Consider the following 13,043-nt stretch of genomic DNA (forward strand, 5'->3'; position numbering starts at 1 on the left):
CTTTCCTTGAAGTTCTTGATGATCCTATAAATTGTTGATTTAGGTGCAATCTTAGTAGCCACAATATCCTTGCCTGTGAAGCCATTTTTATGCAACGCAATGATGGCTGCACGCGTTTCTTTGCAGGTCACCATGGTTAACAATGGAAGAACAATGATTTCAAGCATCACCCTCCTTTTAACATGTCAAGTCTGCCATTCTAACCCAATCAGCCTGACATAATGATCTCCAGCCTTGTGCTCGTCAACATTCTCACCTGAGTTAACAAGACGATTGCTGAAATGATCTCAGCAGGTCCTTTAATGACAGCAATAATCCAAGTGGATGCTGCACACTGGTGGTGGTTGAGGAGAGAACCCCCCATATGATTGTAAAGCGCTTTGGGTGTACGGAAATACACATGAAAGCGCTATACAAATGCATCATTCATTCATTCATTCATTCAATAAAATGCAGTGGAAAGTTTTTTTGGGATCAAGTTCATTTTCATGGCAAAGAAGGACTATGCAATTCATCTGCTCACTCTTCATAACATTCTGGAGTATATGCAAATTGCTATTATAAAAATTTAAGCAGCAACTTTTCCAATTTCCAATATTTATGTAATTCTCAAAACTTTTGGCCACGACTGTAGATGAGTTTGTTTCTTCATCTGAACAAATTTGAAGAATTGTTTCATTACACCATTTGCTCACCATGGGTGCCGTCAGAATGAGAGTCCAAACAGGTGATAAAAACATCACAATAATCCACAAATAAGCCACACGATCAGTTAACATCCTGTGAACTGAAAAGTTGAAAAGACAGTTAAAAAAACTGAAAGAGTGTTTGTAAAAAAAACAAATTCATAACAAATTGTGATGTTTTCACCAGCTGTTTGGACTCTCATTCTGACGGCACCCATTCACTGCAGAGGATCCATTGGTGAGCAAGTGATTTAATGATACATTTCTCCAGATTTGGTTCAGTGAAGAAACTAACTCATCTACATCTTGGATGACTTTCAAATTTTCATTTTTGGGTAAAGTATTTCTTTAAGGGGAGACAATGCAGGCAAAAATGCAGTTTTTTTCATGCACCTGTTAAGTTTGAGATTTGGGGCTTTTTGGTATTTCATTAAGTGTTTTTTTCCTTTTATAGCTATTTGTTTCAATAGATTTAAATTACAATACATATTTTTAAAGGCCTTTTTCTCAAAATGAGTTTTTTCTCCTACACTGAGCCATAAATCTCCACTTCAGTAGCACTTACACACACTAAACTTTACAAATTTATTCCTGTCAATATTCTGAAGTTTTTTTTACAGAGGGATTTGTTAATATATAATTTTGATATGATTTTGAACATTTTATCCCCCCCCCCCAAAAAAAAGTTTTTTTTCTAAATTATGGAGTGACAAAATGAGATACCCGAAATCCTCTTTGTAAAAACATTTGACTCTGACTTCATCCAGTGTTTAGATTTTTGTACTAGAAATGTATGCAAATTAGCACATATTTTATTAAATAATGCCTCATATGCATATGAAAACTTGTAATACAAAAAATGTTTGCAATTATCAATTAACTGGGTAAGTAAGGTGATAACTATTAGTTCATTTTTGTTTTAGCCTATTCACCTGCAGTGTCTCACCTTAATAGTATCATACAAGTACAACTGTGGTAAATTATATTTTACAGTTCTAACAGTGCTTACCTGTCCCTGATGACTTAGAACACACTCCAGATCTGCTATTCTGGTCTGGTACCGGATCATTTCAGCCTGAAGCTGCTCTCGAGTCTAAAACAGACAAACAATTGTAACTGTAATTGCACATAAAGGGAAAAAAATGAAAAATTTGTAAACCATTTTACTTTTTCATATTTCTGAGTAAATTATTGATATATAATTAGGAAACAAATGAAGGGCGGGACTTAAAGGGGTATTTATTTCACTCAACCTCAAGGCAAACAGTCCATGGGACATCAGTGGTTCAACCATAATTTTATGAAGCTACGAGAATACTTTTTTGCGTGCAAAGAAAAAAACAACAACTTTATTTAACAATTTTCTCATAATTTCATAACATTATGGTTGAAGCTTTCTGGTCCTTGAATGTGGCAGATGTGTTGCTGTCTATGCAGGGTCAGAAAGCTCTCGGATTTCATCAAAAATACCTTCATTTGTACTCTAAAGATGAACGAAGGTCTTACAGGTTTTGAAGTGCATGAGGGTGAGTAATTAATTACAGAATTTAAATTTCTGGGTGAACTATTCCTATAAATTAGGAACAAAAATAGGTTTTGTGAAGGTGGATTTTTTGTACCAAATAGATATTATTACAGAAATGGAGACCAAGTGAGTGACAAAATGTCCTGTCACTCTCTGTGCTCAAAAAAAGCTTGTTTTTAGTTATTGCAAAAAGATTCACCATAAAGCCATCTTCTAAGAGCTGAGATGTTGTTTTTGTAAAGAGAGTGAACAGTGTATAAATATTTCAAGGCTGGGGTGTTTAAAAGATTTACCTTGACCTCTTTCTCTGCATCAAACGTTCCTCCCACCTGCTCCTGCAGAAGTGCATAAGCTCGCTGAAGAGCCTGATACTCCATCGTCAGCTGACGGAAACGCAGCTCTGTCTCCTCCTTCAGCATTCCCTGAGCACAGGGAGATGACAGATTTATCATTATAGTTTACAGGCACGCAAAAACACTCACACACACACTCACACACACACACACACACACACACACACACACACACACACACACACACACACACACACACACACACACACACACACACACACACACACACACACCTCTTCAAGGTCATCGTCTGGCGTGCAGGGCGTTCGGTCTGTGTGGTAGGAAATAGAGGAGCCGTCCGAGTCTATAGAGCCCTCCTCATCATAGCCAAAAAACGTTTCCACCACCGGCTATGGACAGAGTGAGAGATTTTTTTTTTTTTTTTTTTTAAACTTTCTGACCTGAAGAAGCTTAAATATGTTTTTGGACAGTAAGATTTAAAAAAAAAATTTTTAATAAAAAAAAATAAAAAAATCCAAAATACAGCAAAAGCAGTATTATAGTAAAATATTTTTACTTTTTAAAATATCCCTTTTTTTGTAATAATTTTTAAAATGTAATTTATTACTGTGATCAAAGCTGAATTTTCAGCATCATTACTCCAGTCTTCAGTGTCACATGATCCTTCAGAAATCATTCTAATATGCTGCTTTGCTGTTCAAGAAACATTTTATTATTATCAATATTTAAAACAGGATTCATCGATGAATAGAAAGATCTGAAGATCAGCATTTATATGAAATAAAAAGCAAGGATGCTTTAAATTGATCAAAAGTGATGATAAAGGCATTTATAATGCTACAAAAGATTTCTAATAATAATAATAATAATAATAATAATACATGTTTTTTGAGCAGCAAATCTGAATATTAGAATGATTTCTGAAGGATCATGTAATTGGAGTAATAATGCTAAAAATTCAGCATTGAAATCACAGGAATAAATTAGATTTTGAAACGTATTCAAATAAAAAACCCTCATTTTAAAATATTTAAATAATTTAACTGTTTGTGCTGTACTTTGGATCAAATAAATGCAGGCTTGGTGAACAGAAGAGACTTCTTTAAAAAACAAAAAAATCTTACTGCTCAAAAACTTTTGACTGGTGTGTACAAAAGATAAGGAAAAGAAAAAAACCAATAATGATTTTTTTTTAATACTGTTACATCAATTAATATATATATATATATTTTTTAAAAATACAAATTAAACATTGCCAGGATTCATCAATGCAGTGATGCTTAATCATAAAATTCCAACATTACATAAAAATGTAAATAATATTTTGTGTATTATTATAACAATAAATGCATTTCAATCAGTCAGTAAAATATAAACAAACAACCTAAAATATGTTTATACATAAAATATAATCATAAAATAAAGACAGAATCCATGCATAATTATTAAAAGTATATATAAGTGAATAAGAAATACATTTTATAATTACTAAGATTATAAAAATGAATGCATAATTAATCTTAAAATGCATAAATTAAGAATAAATCGTATATAAGAATAAGACGTTACATAATTATGCAGTAATGTAAAACAATAATGTATTTATTTTATTTTTGGCTGATTTGAAATTGTATTTTTTATTAATGGGAAAGTGAATTAATAAAAAAAAAAAAAATTACCCTCAATATTTATTTTTTATAAATAAATAAAATACAAATAAAAGCCCCTTCTTATTATTATTAATACATAAACTACAAATAATTTCCTCTTGATTTTTTTATTTTATTTTGAAAGAATGTTTGACTTTTTTTATTTTTACCGTAATGCGTGCATCTTATATGTTTTTAAGTGTGTTTGACAATGAAATGTGCATGTGTAGTTCAGTCCTGACGTCTGCGTACCCTACAGGTTCTGAAGGGCTTCTTCCTGCGTAGGCTGTCCTGTCTCCTGTATCTCAGCAGCATGTCTCTCTCCTGAGAAACAAGATCAAAACAAGATTAACTAGAGAACAAAACACATTAACTTGCATCAGATTTCATCAGATCATACAAGAACATCTCATTTCTATAGTTTCCACCACATTTCCAGATTGGCAAAAAAGAAAGAAACATGCAAGAGCATTTCTATTACATCTGAACATCAAATACAGTACATTTACCCTTCGAGAAAACAGATATTTCTGCAGATGTCTCATTTGGCTAATGTACTGCACTCATATGCAAAAACATATTTTAGCATTTCACAGTTAAAATATTTCCCAGAGGCAAAATGACTCACTATCACAGTCTTCACGTATCCAGCGGTTTCCAGCGCCTGGAAAAATTCAACCAGACTGATCAGAAAACAACAAGACAGCATGCATTTAGAATTGTCCTTCTGAGCCAAAATTTAGTCAGTACCTCCTCCTAGAGATTCACACAGGTCTGTAGTTAGTTGCTATATCTTTTCTAAGTGATCCTGCTTATGGTTTTTCTAAACCAGACTATCAAACCCACCAAAATCCCATAGACTAGCAACATGCTAATCATTTTAGAATCATACTAGAAACTAGTTAACTATACTAGAATCATGCTAACAACATGCTAATCATGCTAAGAACATGCTAAAATCATGCTAGCAATAGGGTTACCACTTTAAATAAAATAAAATACGGGACACAAGTTGCGGGGGTGTGGGGGGGGGGGGGTAGTAATAATTTACTATTATTACCATTACTAGTAATAATATTGCAACTAAACATGCTGACATCACATTTGTTGCTCATGTTGCTGGATATCACTATTGACTTGAGACTTGAATCTGTTGTTAAGGTCTCTGAGTGGTTTGTTTTAGGTTTTGTGCACAAAGGATTCTTTCTTGCGTTTAAGCTCTGAAAACTTTAAGGCACGGGGGGTTACCTGGAGAAGAATCTGCCATTTTTACACCGCGTCTACACCGGACGCGAGCGGCGCGGCGTGGCGCGACGCGACAAAATACAATAGAACCTATTATGTTGTCAACACTGGATGCGGCGCGGCGCGACACGGCAAATCCCCGACAGTAATCTGTGGTTGCGTTCTATTTATGACGTGCTCACACAAAGTGATTAAATGATTTGCAACGGTCACTTTGTCGCGTCCAGTGTAGACAGACTGTAATTGTTGCGGTAGACACGCTTAGACTTGGCAGACTCTGCTTAAAAGACCCGCCCTCCTCACTGGACAGTTAAAAAGACCAATCAAACTAGCAATGACATCAAGTACCAATCAAAAGCAGGAAAGGAGGCATCTCAATAAAATACGTCTGGGATGATTTGCATGAGACGCTGCTTTAAAAAAATGATTAAAAATACGGGACAAAACCTTTGATTCAAAACGGGACGCGCAATTTCATTCTCAAATACGGGACGATTCCGTATTTTAAGGGACGGGTGGCAACCCTAGCTAGCAACATGCTAGTAACCTGCTAATCATGCTAGCCACATACTAACAACACGCTAGTCATGCTAGTAACATGCTAATCATGCTAACAACATGCTAGTAACCTGCTAATCATGCTAGCCACATACTAACAACACGCTAGTCATGCTAGTAACATGCTAATCATGCTAACAACATGCTAGTAACATGCTAATCATGCTAGCCACATACTAACAACACGCTAGTCATGCTAGTAACATGCTAATAATGCTAACAACATGCTAGTAACCTGCTAATCATGCTAGCCACATACTAACAACACGCTAGTCATGCTAGTAACATGCTAATCATGCTAACAACATGCTAGTAACCTGCTAATCATGCTAGCCACATACTAACAACACGCTAGTCATGCTAGTAACATGCTAATCATGTTAACAACATGCTAGTAACATGCTAATCATGCTAGCCACATACTAACAACACGCTAGTCATGCTAGTAACATGCTAATCATGCTAACAACATGCTAGTAACCTGCTAATCATGCTAGCCACATACTAACAACACGCTAGTCATGCTAGTAACATGCTAATCATGCTAACAACATGCTAGTAACCTGCTAATCATGCTAGCCACATACTAACAACACGCTAGTCATGCTAGTAACATGCTAATCATGCTAACAACATGCTAGTAACATGCTAATCATGCTAGCCACATACTAACAACACGCTAGTCATGCTAGTAACATGCTAATCATGCTAGCCACATACTAACAACACGCTAGTCATGCTAGTAACATGCTAATCATGCTAACAACATGCTAGTAACATGCTAATCATGCTAGCCACATACTAACAACACGCTAGTCATGCTAGAATCATGTTAACAACATGCTATTAACATGCTAATCATGCTTGTTAACAACATGCTATTAACATGCTAATCATGCTAACAACATGCTAGTAGCATGCTAATCATGCTAGAATCATGCTAGTAACATGTTAATCATGCTAACAAAATGCTAATCATGCTAGAATCATGCTAGTAACATGCTAATCATGCCAACAACATGCTAGTAAAATGCTAATCATGCTAGCAACATACTAACAACACGCTAATCATGCTATAATCATGCTAATAACATGCTATTAACATGCTAATCATGCCAACAACATGCTAGTAACATGCTAATCATTCTAGAATCATGCTAGTAACATGTTAATAATGCTAACATACCAATCATGCTAGAATCATGCTAGTAACATGTTAATAATGCTAACAATATGTTAGTAATGCTAAAATCATGCTAGTAACATGCTAATCATGACAGAATCATGTTAGAAACATGCTAGTTACTTCTTTGTCTACATGCTACCAACATGCTAATCATGCTAAAACATGCCAGTAACAAGCTAATCATGGTAGAAACATGATAACAACATGCTAGTGACATTCTAATGATGGTAAAAACATGTTAGTAACTTGCTAATCATGGCAGAAACATGCTAAATCATGCTAGTGACATGCCAATTCATGTTAAACTGTGCTAACTGCATGGTTAAACCATCGTAAATCATGGTAGCAAAATGTGTTCCCACACAATCCCAACAATTAAATTCTAACCTTAAGCTTTTCAAAGTTATTTCAAACTTTCAGACAAGGCTTTCTCAAGCCAACTTTAAAGTCAGTCTATGAACTTATGTAGCTCTTTTTTAAATGTTTTTTTTTTGTCCATCTATGCGAGAAGAAATCCTGATACCTTGGACAGATCATCGATTATGTTCTGTTGTTCCAGCACTTGTAGTCTGAGAAACTCAATCTCTCGTTCCTCTTGACTCTGATCCAGATCGTTCAGGGAACTGGGTCGGCGTATCGTCCCAGCCTTCTCTCGCTGCAAAACAAAAGCTCATTCCTCACATCAAGTGACCGGATGTGTGCACAGGGACTGTTGATGGATAATTACTCATGTCTGATGGGTTCTCATAATAATCTGATCATTTAGATGTGAGCTCTAACAAGGCTGTGTACTTGCTGGATGTTGAACGGCTCAAGCAACAAATTGTTTACATGCAGACACTGCCTTGTTACATAAAGATGCATTAGTATTCAAGCTGCTATTTGCAACGAGTTCAGTATGAAATATATATAGTTTATGTGGTAGAATAAGCAGATGTATGCTTCTTTTGTCTGGGGAATCAATCAAAAATAATAGTAATGTGTCAGAGCTGGAAATGGCCAATTATGTCTAACAACAGTGGAGCAGTTGTTGGATATAAAATGATCAAAACAGAACCGGCTCTATCTGCCCCCTCATTGTGCATTTACTGCAATAACTACATTTCCAAGAGGAATAATTTGGATTTGTTCATTTGCAGAAATGCATGCATTTATTTAATATAAGCAGTAAGACTGCATCAGCAAATATAACAATGATGCCTTAATGAAACGTTGGGGTCAGTAGGACTAAATAAATTACTTTTAGTTAGCTACGAAGCATTATGTCAAGCAGCAAATGACTATATTAGAAAGATTTTAAAAACATTAAAATGTAAAATGTACTTTTATTAATTTTAAATTATAATATTTCACAATAATCACTTATATTTTCACTTAATATTTCACATCAATTCACTTAAAAAAACAGTATTTTAAGTGCTTTAACTGGTCACCATTACATTTTTTTATTTATAATATTCCATTTTTATATAATAATAAAACAAATAAAAATGAAAAACATTTTTATCTCAATTTTATTTGTACCAAAACAATAAAATAAAATACAGAAAAAAATAAACAATAAACAAATATTTGTACGATAACAATACAATAAAACAAAAACAAAATATAAATATAAAAATAAAAGAAACATTTTATACCATAAATAAGAAAATAAAGTATTTTTTTTTTAACCAAAAGAAATAAAATGACATCAAATATAAAATAAAAAAAATATTTTTAGCAAACAATAAATATAAAACATAATACAAAATAATCATTTTTATCTTAAAAAAATGCTTTGGCGTAACAAATAACAAAAACAAAACAAAACAAAACAAAATAAATATTTGTATAATAACAATAAAATAAAACTAAATAAAAAACAAAATGTAAAAATAAAATAAACATTTGTACCATGAAATGGAAAAGTATTTTCGTTTACCAAAACAATTAAATAAAATATAAATAGAAATATTTTTTTTTTAGCAAACAATAAATACAAAACATAATACAAACTAATTATTTTTATATTACCAAAAAAATCAAGTAAAATTAAAAAATACTTTTGCATAAACAAATAACAAAAAAACTAAATAAATATTTGTATAACAATAAAATAAAACAAAATAAAACCCAAATGCCTACTAGTTATTTTTTAAATTAAAACAAAATAAACATTTTCACCATAACATAAAGTAAAATATAAGATATGTATTTTTTTTTACCTAAACAATCAAATAAAATATAAAAAATAAAATAAATATTTATTAATTAATTATTTTCATATTAAAATAAAAATAAAATTAAAAATATATTTGAATAGAAAATAACAAAAACTAAACAAAATAAATATTTGTATAATAATAAAATAAAACTAAATAAAAACAAAATGCGTCACTAGTTGTATTTTCAATTTAAATAAAAGAAACAGTTTACCATTAAATAAAATATAAAATAAGTATTTTTACCAAAACAAAAAATTAAAATATAAAAAATAAAATAAATATTTGTAGCAAACAATAAATACAAAACATAATACAAAATTATTTTCACCTTCAAATAAAAATTATTAAAAATATTTTTGCATAAAAAACAAAACAAAACTAAATGATAGTTGTATAATAACAATAAAATAAAACAAAACAAAATGCTTTACTATTTGTTTTTTTTATTTAAAAAATATATTTTTTAACATTTTAAATGGTCCTGTGATGTAACTATACATTCTTTAAAATAAAATAAAAATGATATAGTCTATAAAAATAGGATTGTACCATGCAAATACTGATAAGTGCATTACCATTTCGATGTTCTCCTGAGTGACGAAGTGCAGTTTGTTCTCCATGCGTCTCAATGCATGAGCCAGTTCCTCATTTTTGTGGCTGAGACGTTTGTTCTTGTCCAGTAACGGCTTATACTGGCTCTCAGCTTCACGGAGACGCTTTAACTGGACACAAACACACACAGAAACAGATGGTAACAAAAAAAAGTGCATGCAGTTACCCTAAATAATATTTGCTTATTTAAAATGAATGAATATCATTCCCTTATGAAGATTTTAGAAAATACTTTTACAAATAAAACCTGCAAAGTTACTTATTTTGGTCAGAGATAAATAATTTTGCAAAACTAAATGATCTGGACTGTACATTCAAAGAACCAAGACTGTCTAAGAACTTATAAAAAGAGTTTCAGACATGAAATCTACACTGATAGAGAAGCCGACTGTGCTATTTCAGTCTACTTGAACTTCATGCCATTGTTGAGGCCGGTATTGAGTGGTAAACTAAGTCCTAAGCCTTCCTGAAGGTCTGGGCTGCCATGTTTAAATCACTCTGTCTCTGTATCGATCTTTAAGGCTGTCTGAGCTGAGAGGAGGAAACACTGAAGTCATTCATCATTGCTCACATACTTACCACCATTACAGGGAACATTCACACTATCAAATAACACTTAGAAAGGCAGAAACACTCTTTAATACGCTATGATATTACAGTAAACATGATATGGAAGACATACATATATAAAGATACACACACTACATTTGTGTTCATTTGAGCACAAAGCAAATATAGTTTGGTAAAGAAAGCTATATGTTAACAGAACATTATGGCAATTTTTAAGAAGAATTGTTTCCTGGACATAAGTATATAAATTAATACAAATAAAATACATATTTTCTAATAACAATAAAATATAAATCAACATATAAAAATAAAATAAACATTTTAGCAAACAATAAACATAAACAACATAATGCACAATAATTATTTTTTATATAAAATTTAAATAAATAATAATAATTTTGCATAAAAAATAAAATAAAAAACAAAATATTGAATAAAATATATACAAAATATAAAAAATAAACATTTGACCAAAACAATAAAATAAAATATAAAAATAAAAACAATATTTTAACCAAAAATAATATAAAACATAATAAAAAAACAATAATTTTCCCATAAAATAAAAATAAAATAAAACATAATGTTGCATAAAATAATACTAAAATAACAACAAAACAACATAAAATAAATAATTTTATAATAACAGTTAAATAAAATAAATACAAAACATAAAAATAATAATAATAATAATAATAATATATATATATATATATATATATATATATATATATATATATATATATATATATATTACCATAAAATAAAATATATATTTTTTAAACAAAACAAAACAATTTCATTTTAATTTGGTTAAAAATTATAAAAGAAAACTACATAAATACAATATATAAAAATAAAATGAACAGTTTTACCATTAATTAAAATATTAAATAAATCTTTTTTTCTTTACAAATAATAAAATAAAATATTAAAAAATATATTTTTATTTTATAAATATTTATTTCAAAATATTTTTAACATACAATAAATATAAAACATAACACAAAACAATTATTTTTACCATAAAATAAAAATAAAAATATGTTTGCATAAAAAAATGAAATAAATATTTTTACATTAGCAATTAAATAAAACAAAATAAATACAAATTATAAAAATAAAACCCGCTTTTTTTTTTACCAAAATAAAATCAAATAAAAAAAAATTTAATTTATATTTTTAGCAAACAATAAATATAAAAAATATATTTTTGCATTAAAAAAAACAAAAATAAAATAGATTTTTTTTTCGACCTAACACTAGCACAGACTCACCAGTTCATTGCGTTCCTCAGACAGCAGTGCGTTGCGGTCTTCTAGTTTGCGGATAATTGCACTCAGTTCTGCGATTTTCAATTGGAATCGTCGAGCATCTTTCTCATCCAACTGCTGCATCTGGAAAACAAACCAACTGCAGGTAACTGGAAAAACACTCTTAATTCATATTCATCGAACTGCAAGGCTTCTTTAAACACCTTCACCAAAATATCAAAGTCTTGATATATACATACTTTGTATTTATTTATTTATTTATTTTATTTTCGATTCCACTTGTTGTTGCTGTATTTGGGAAAGACTCCATTATGTCAGGTAACCGTAGAAACAGTCAGAGGAGGAAATAGAGCCAGAGCGCTCTGGTGTTGGCACATCTGACAAAGAGCTGAAAGGTTACTGATCAAATCCATCTTTTCTCCTGCAGAGAAAATGAAAGCAGCAGCCCCACCAAACCGGAACGGACATCAAACCCACAGCAACACAAATACAGCCAGAGACATGGACGTTCTGCTGCTGGGAAACAAGTCTTGGATGTAAAAACGCAAGAATTCGCCACACGTGTGAATACAAAGTGTGTGCATCCATGCGTTTCCCAACAGCCCTGAGAAGGTGAGATGTGGGAAAGATCACACTCATACTCTCACCTTCAGCCGTCTGCTCTCTGCTGCAGGATGACAGAGTGAAAATGCACTTGGGTGGCCCATCTCACAGCTACATCTATTTTTATACGTGTATATTTATATCTTTATACTGTATAATTGGCAACTCGAGAAAAGTCATAATTTCAGAAATATCTCTTTGGTGCCACAGAAATGATAAACAGTTACTTTTAAGAGCAACAAGTCTGTTATACAGCACTCAAGTGATATTATTTTTAAGAAATTAATAATTTTATTCCGCAAGAATGCATTAAATTAATTAAAAGTGACAGTAAAGACATTTATAATGTTACAAAAGATTTCTATTTTAAATAAAAGTTCATTTAAAAGTTTTTAAAGCTTCTAAAAAACGTTTTCAGCACTGATAATAATAATGATGTAACCTTCATTTGGCATAAAAAAAAAAAGGAGAAGCCTTCAACCTCAAGAACACCATCCCCACTGTCAAACATGGTGCAGGGAACCTAATGTATTTTTTTTTTTCAGCCAGTGGACCAGGGAACCTAATCACAGTAAACGGCACCATGAAAAAGGAGCAATACATCAAAGTTCTCA

The 13,043-nt window shown here is 31.2% G+C and overlaps 1 protein-coding gene across 1 annotated transcript in view; it reads right to left on the reverse strand.

Moving 5' to 3' along the window:
• Positions 1–772: 772 nt before the first annotated feature.
• Positions 773–13,043, reverse strand: part of jakmip3 (Janus kinase and microtubule interacting protein 3) — a 55,024-nt gene continuing 42,753 nt past the window's right edge. Inside the window, exons 7-15 of the mRNA XM_073827932.1 lie at positions 11,830–11,949; positions 9,946–10,092; positions 7,687–7,818; positions 4,803–4,838; positions 4,427–4,498; positions 2,798–2,914; positions 2,505–2,633; positions 1,696–1,779; positions 773–787 (exon numbers count right to left, since the gene is read on the reverse strand). Of these exons, the coding sequence (XP_073684033.1) occupies positions 773–787; positions 1,696–1,779; positions 2,505–2,633; positions 2,798–2,914; positions 4,427–4,498; positions 4,803–4,838; positions 7,687–7,818; positions 9,946–10,092; positions 11,830–11,949 (852 nt within the window). The remainder of the gene's footprint in view (positions 788–1,695; positions 1,780–2,504; positions 2,634–2,797; positions 2,915–4,426; positions 4,499–4,802; positions 4,839–7,686; positions 7,819–9,945; positions 10,093–11,829; positions 11,950–13,043) is intronic.

The sequence above is a fragment of the Garra rufa genome, chromosome 22, assembly GCF_049309525.1.
Source record: "Garra rufa chromosome 22, GarRuf1.0, whole genome shotgun sequence".
Classification (NCBI taxonomy): domain Eukaryota; kingdom Metazoa; phylum Chordata; class Actinopteri; order Cypriniformes; family Cyprinidae; genus Garra; species Garra rufa.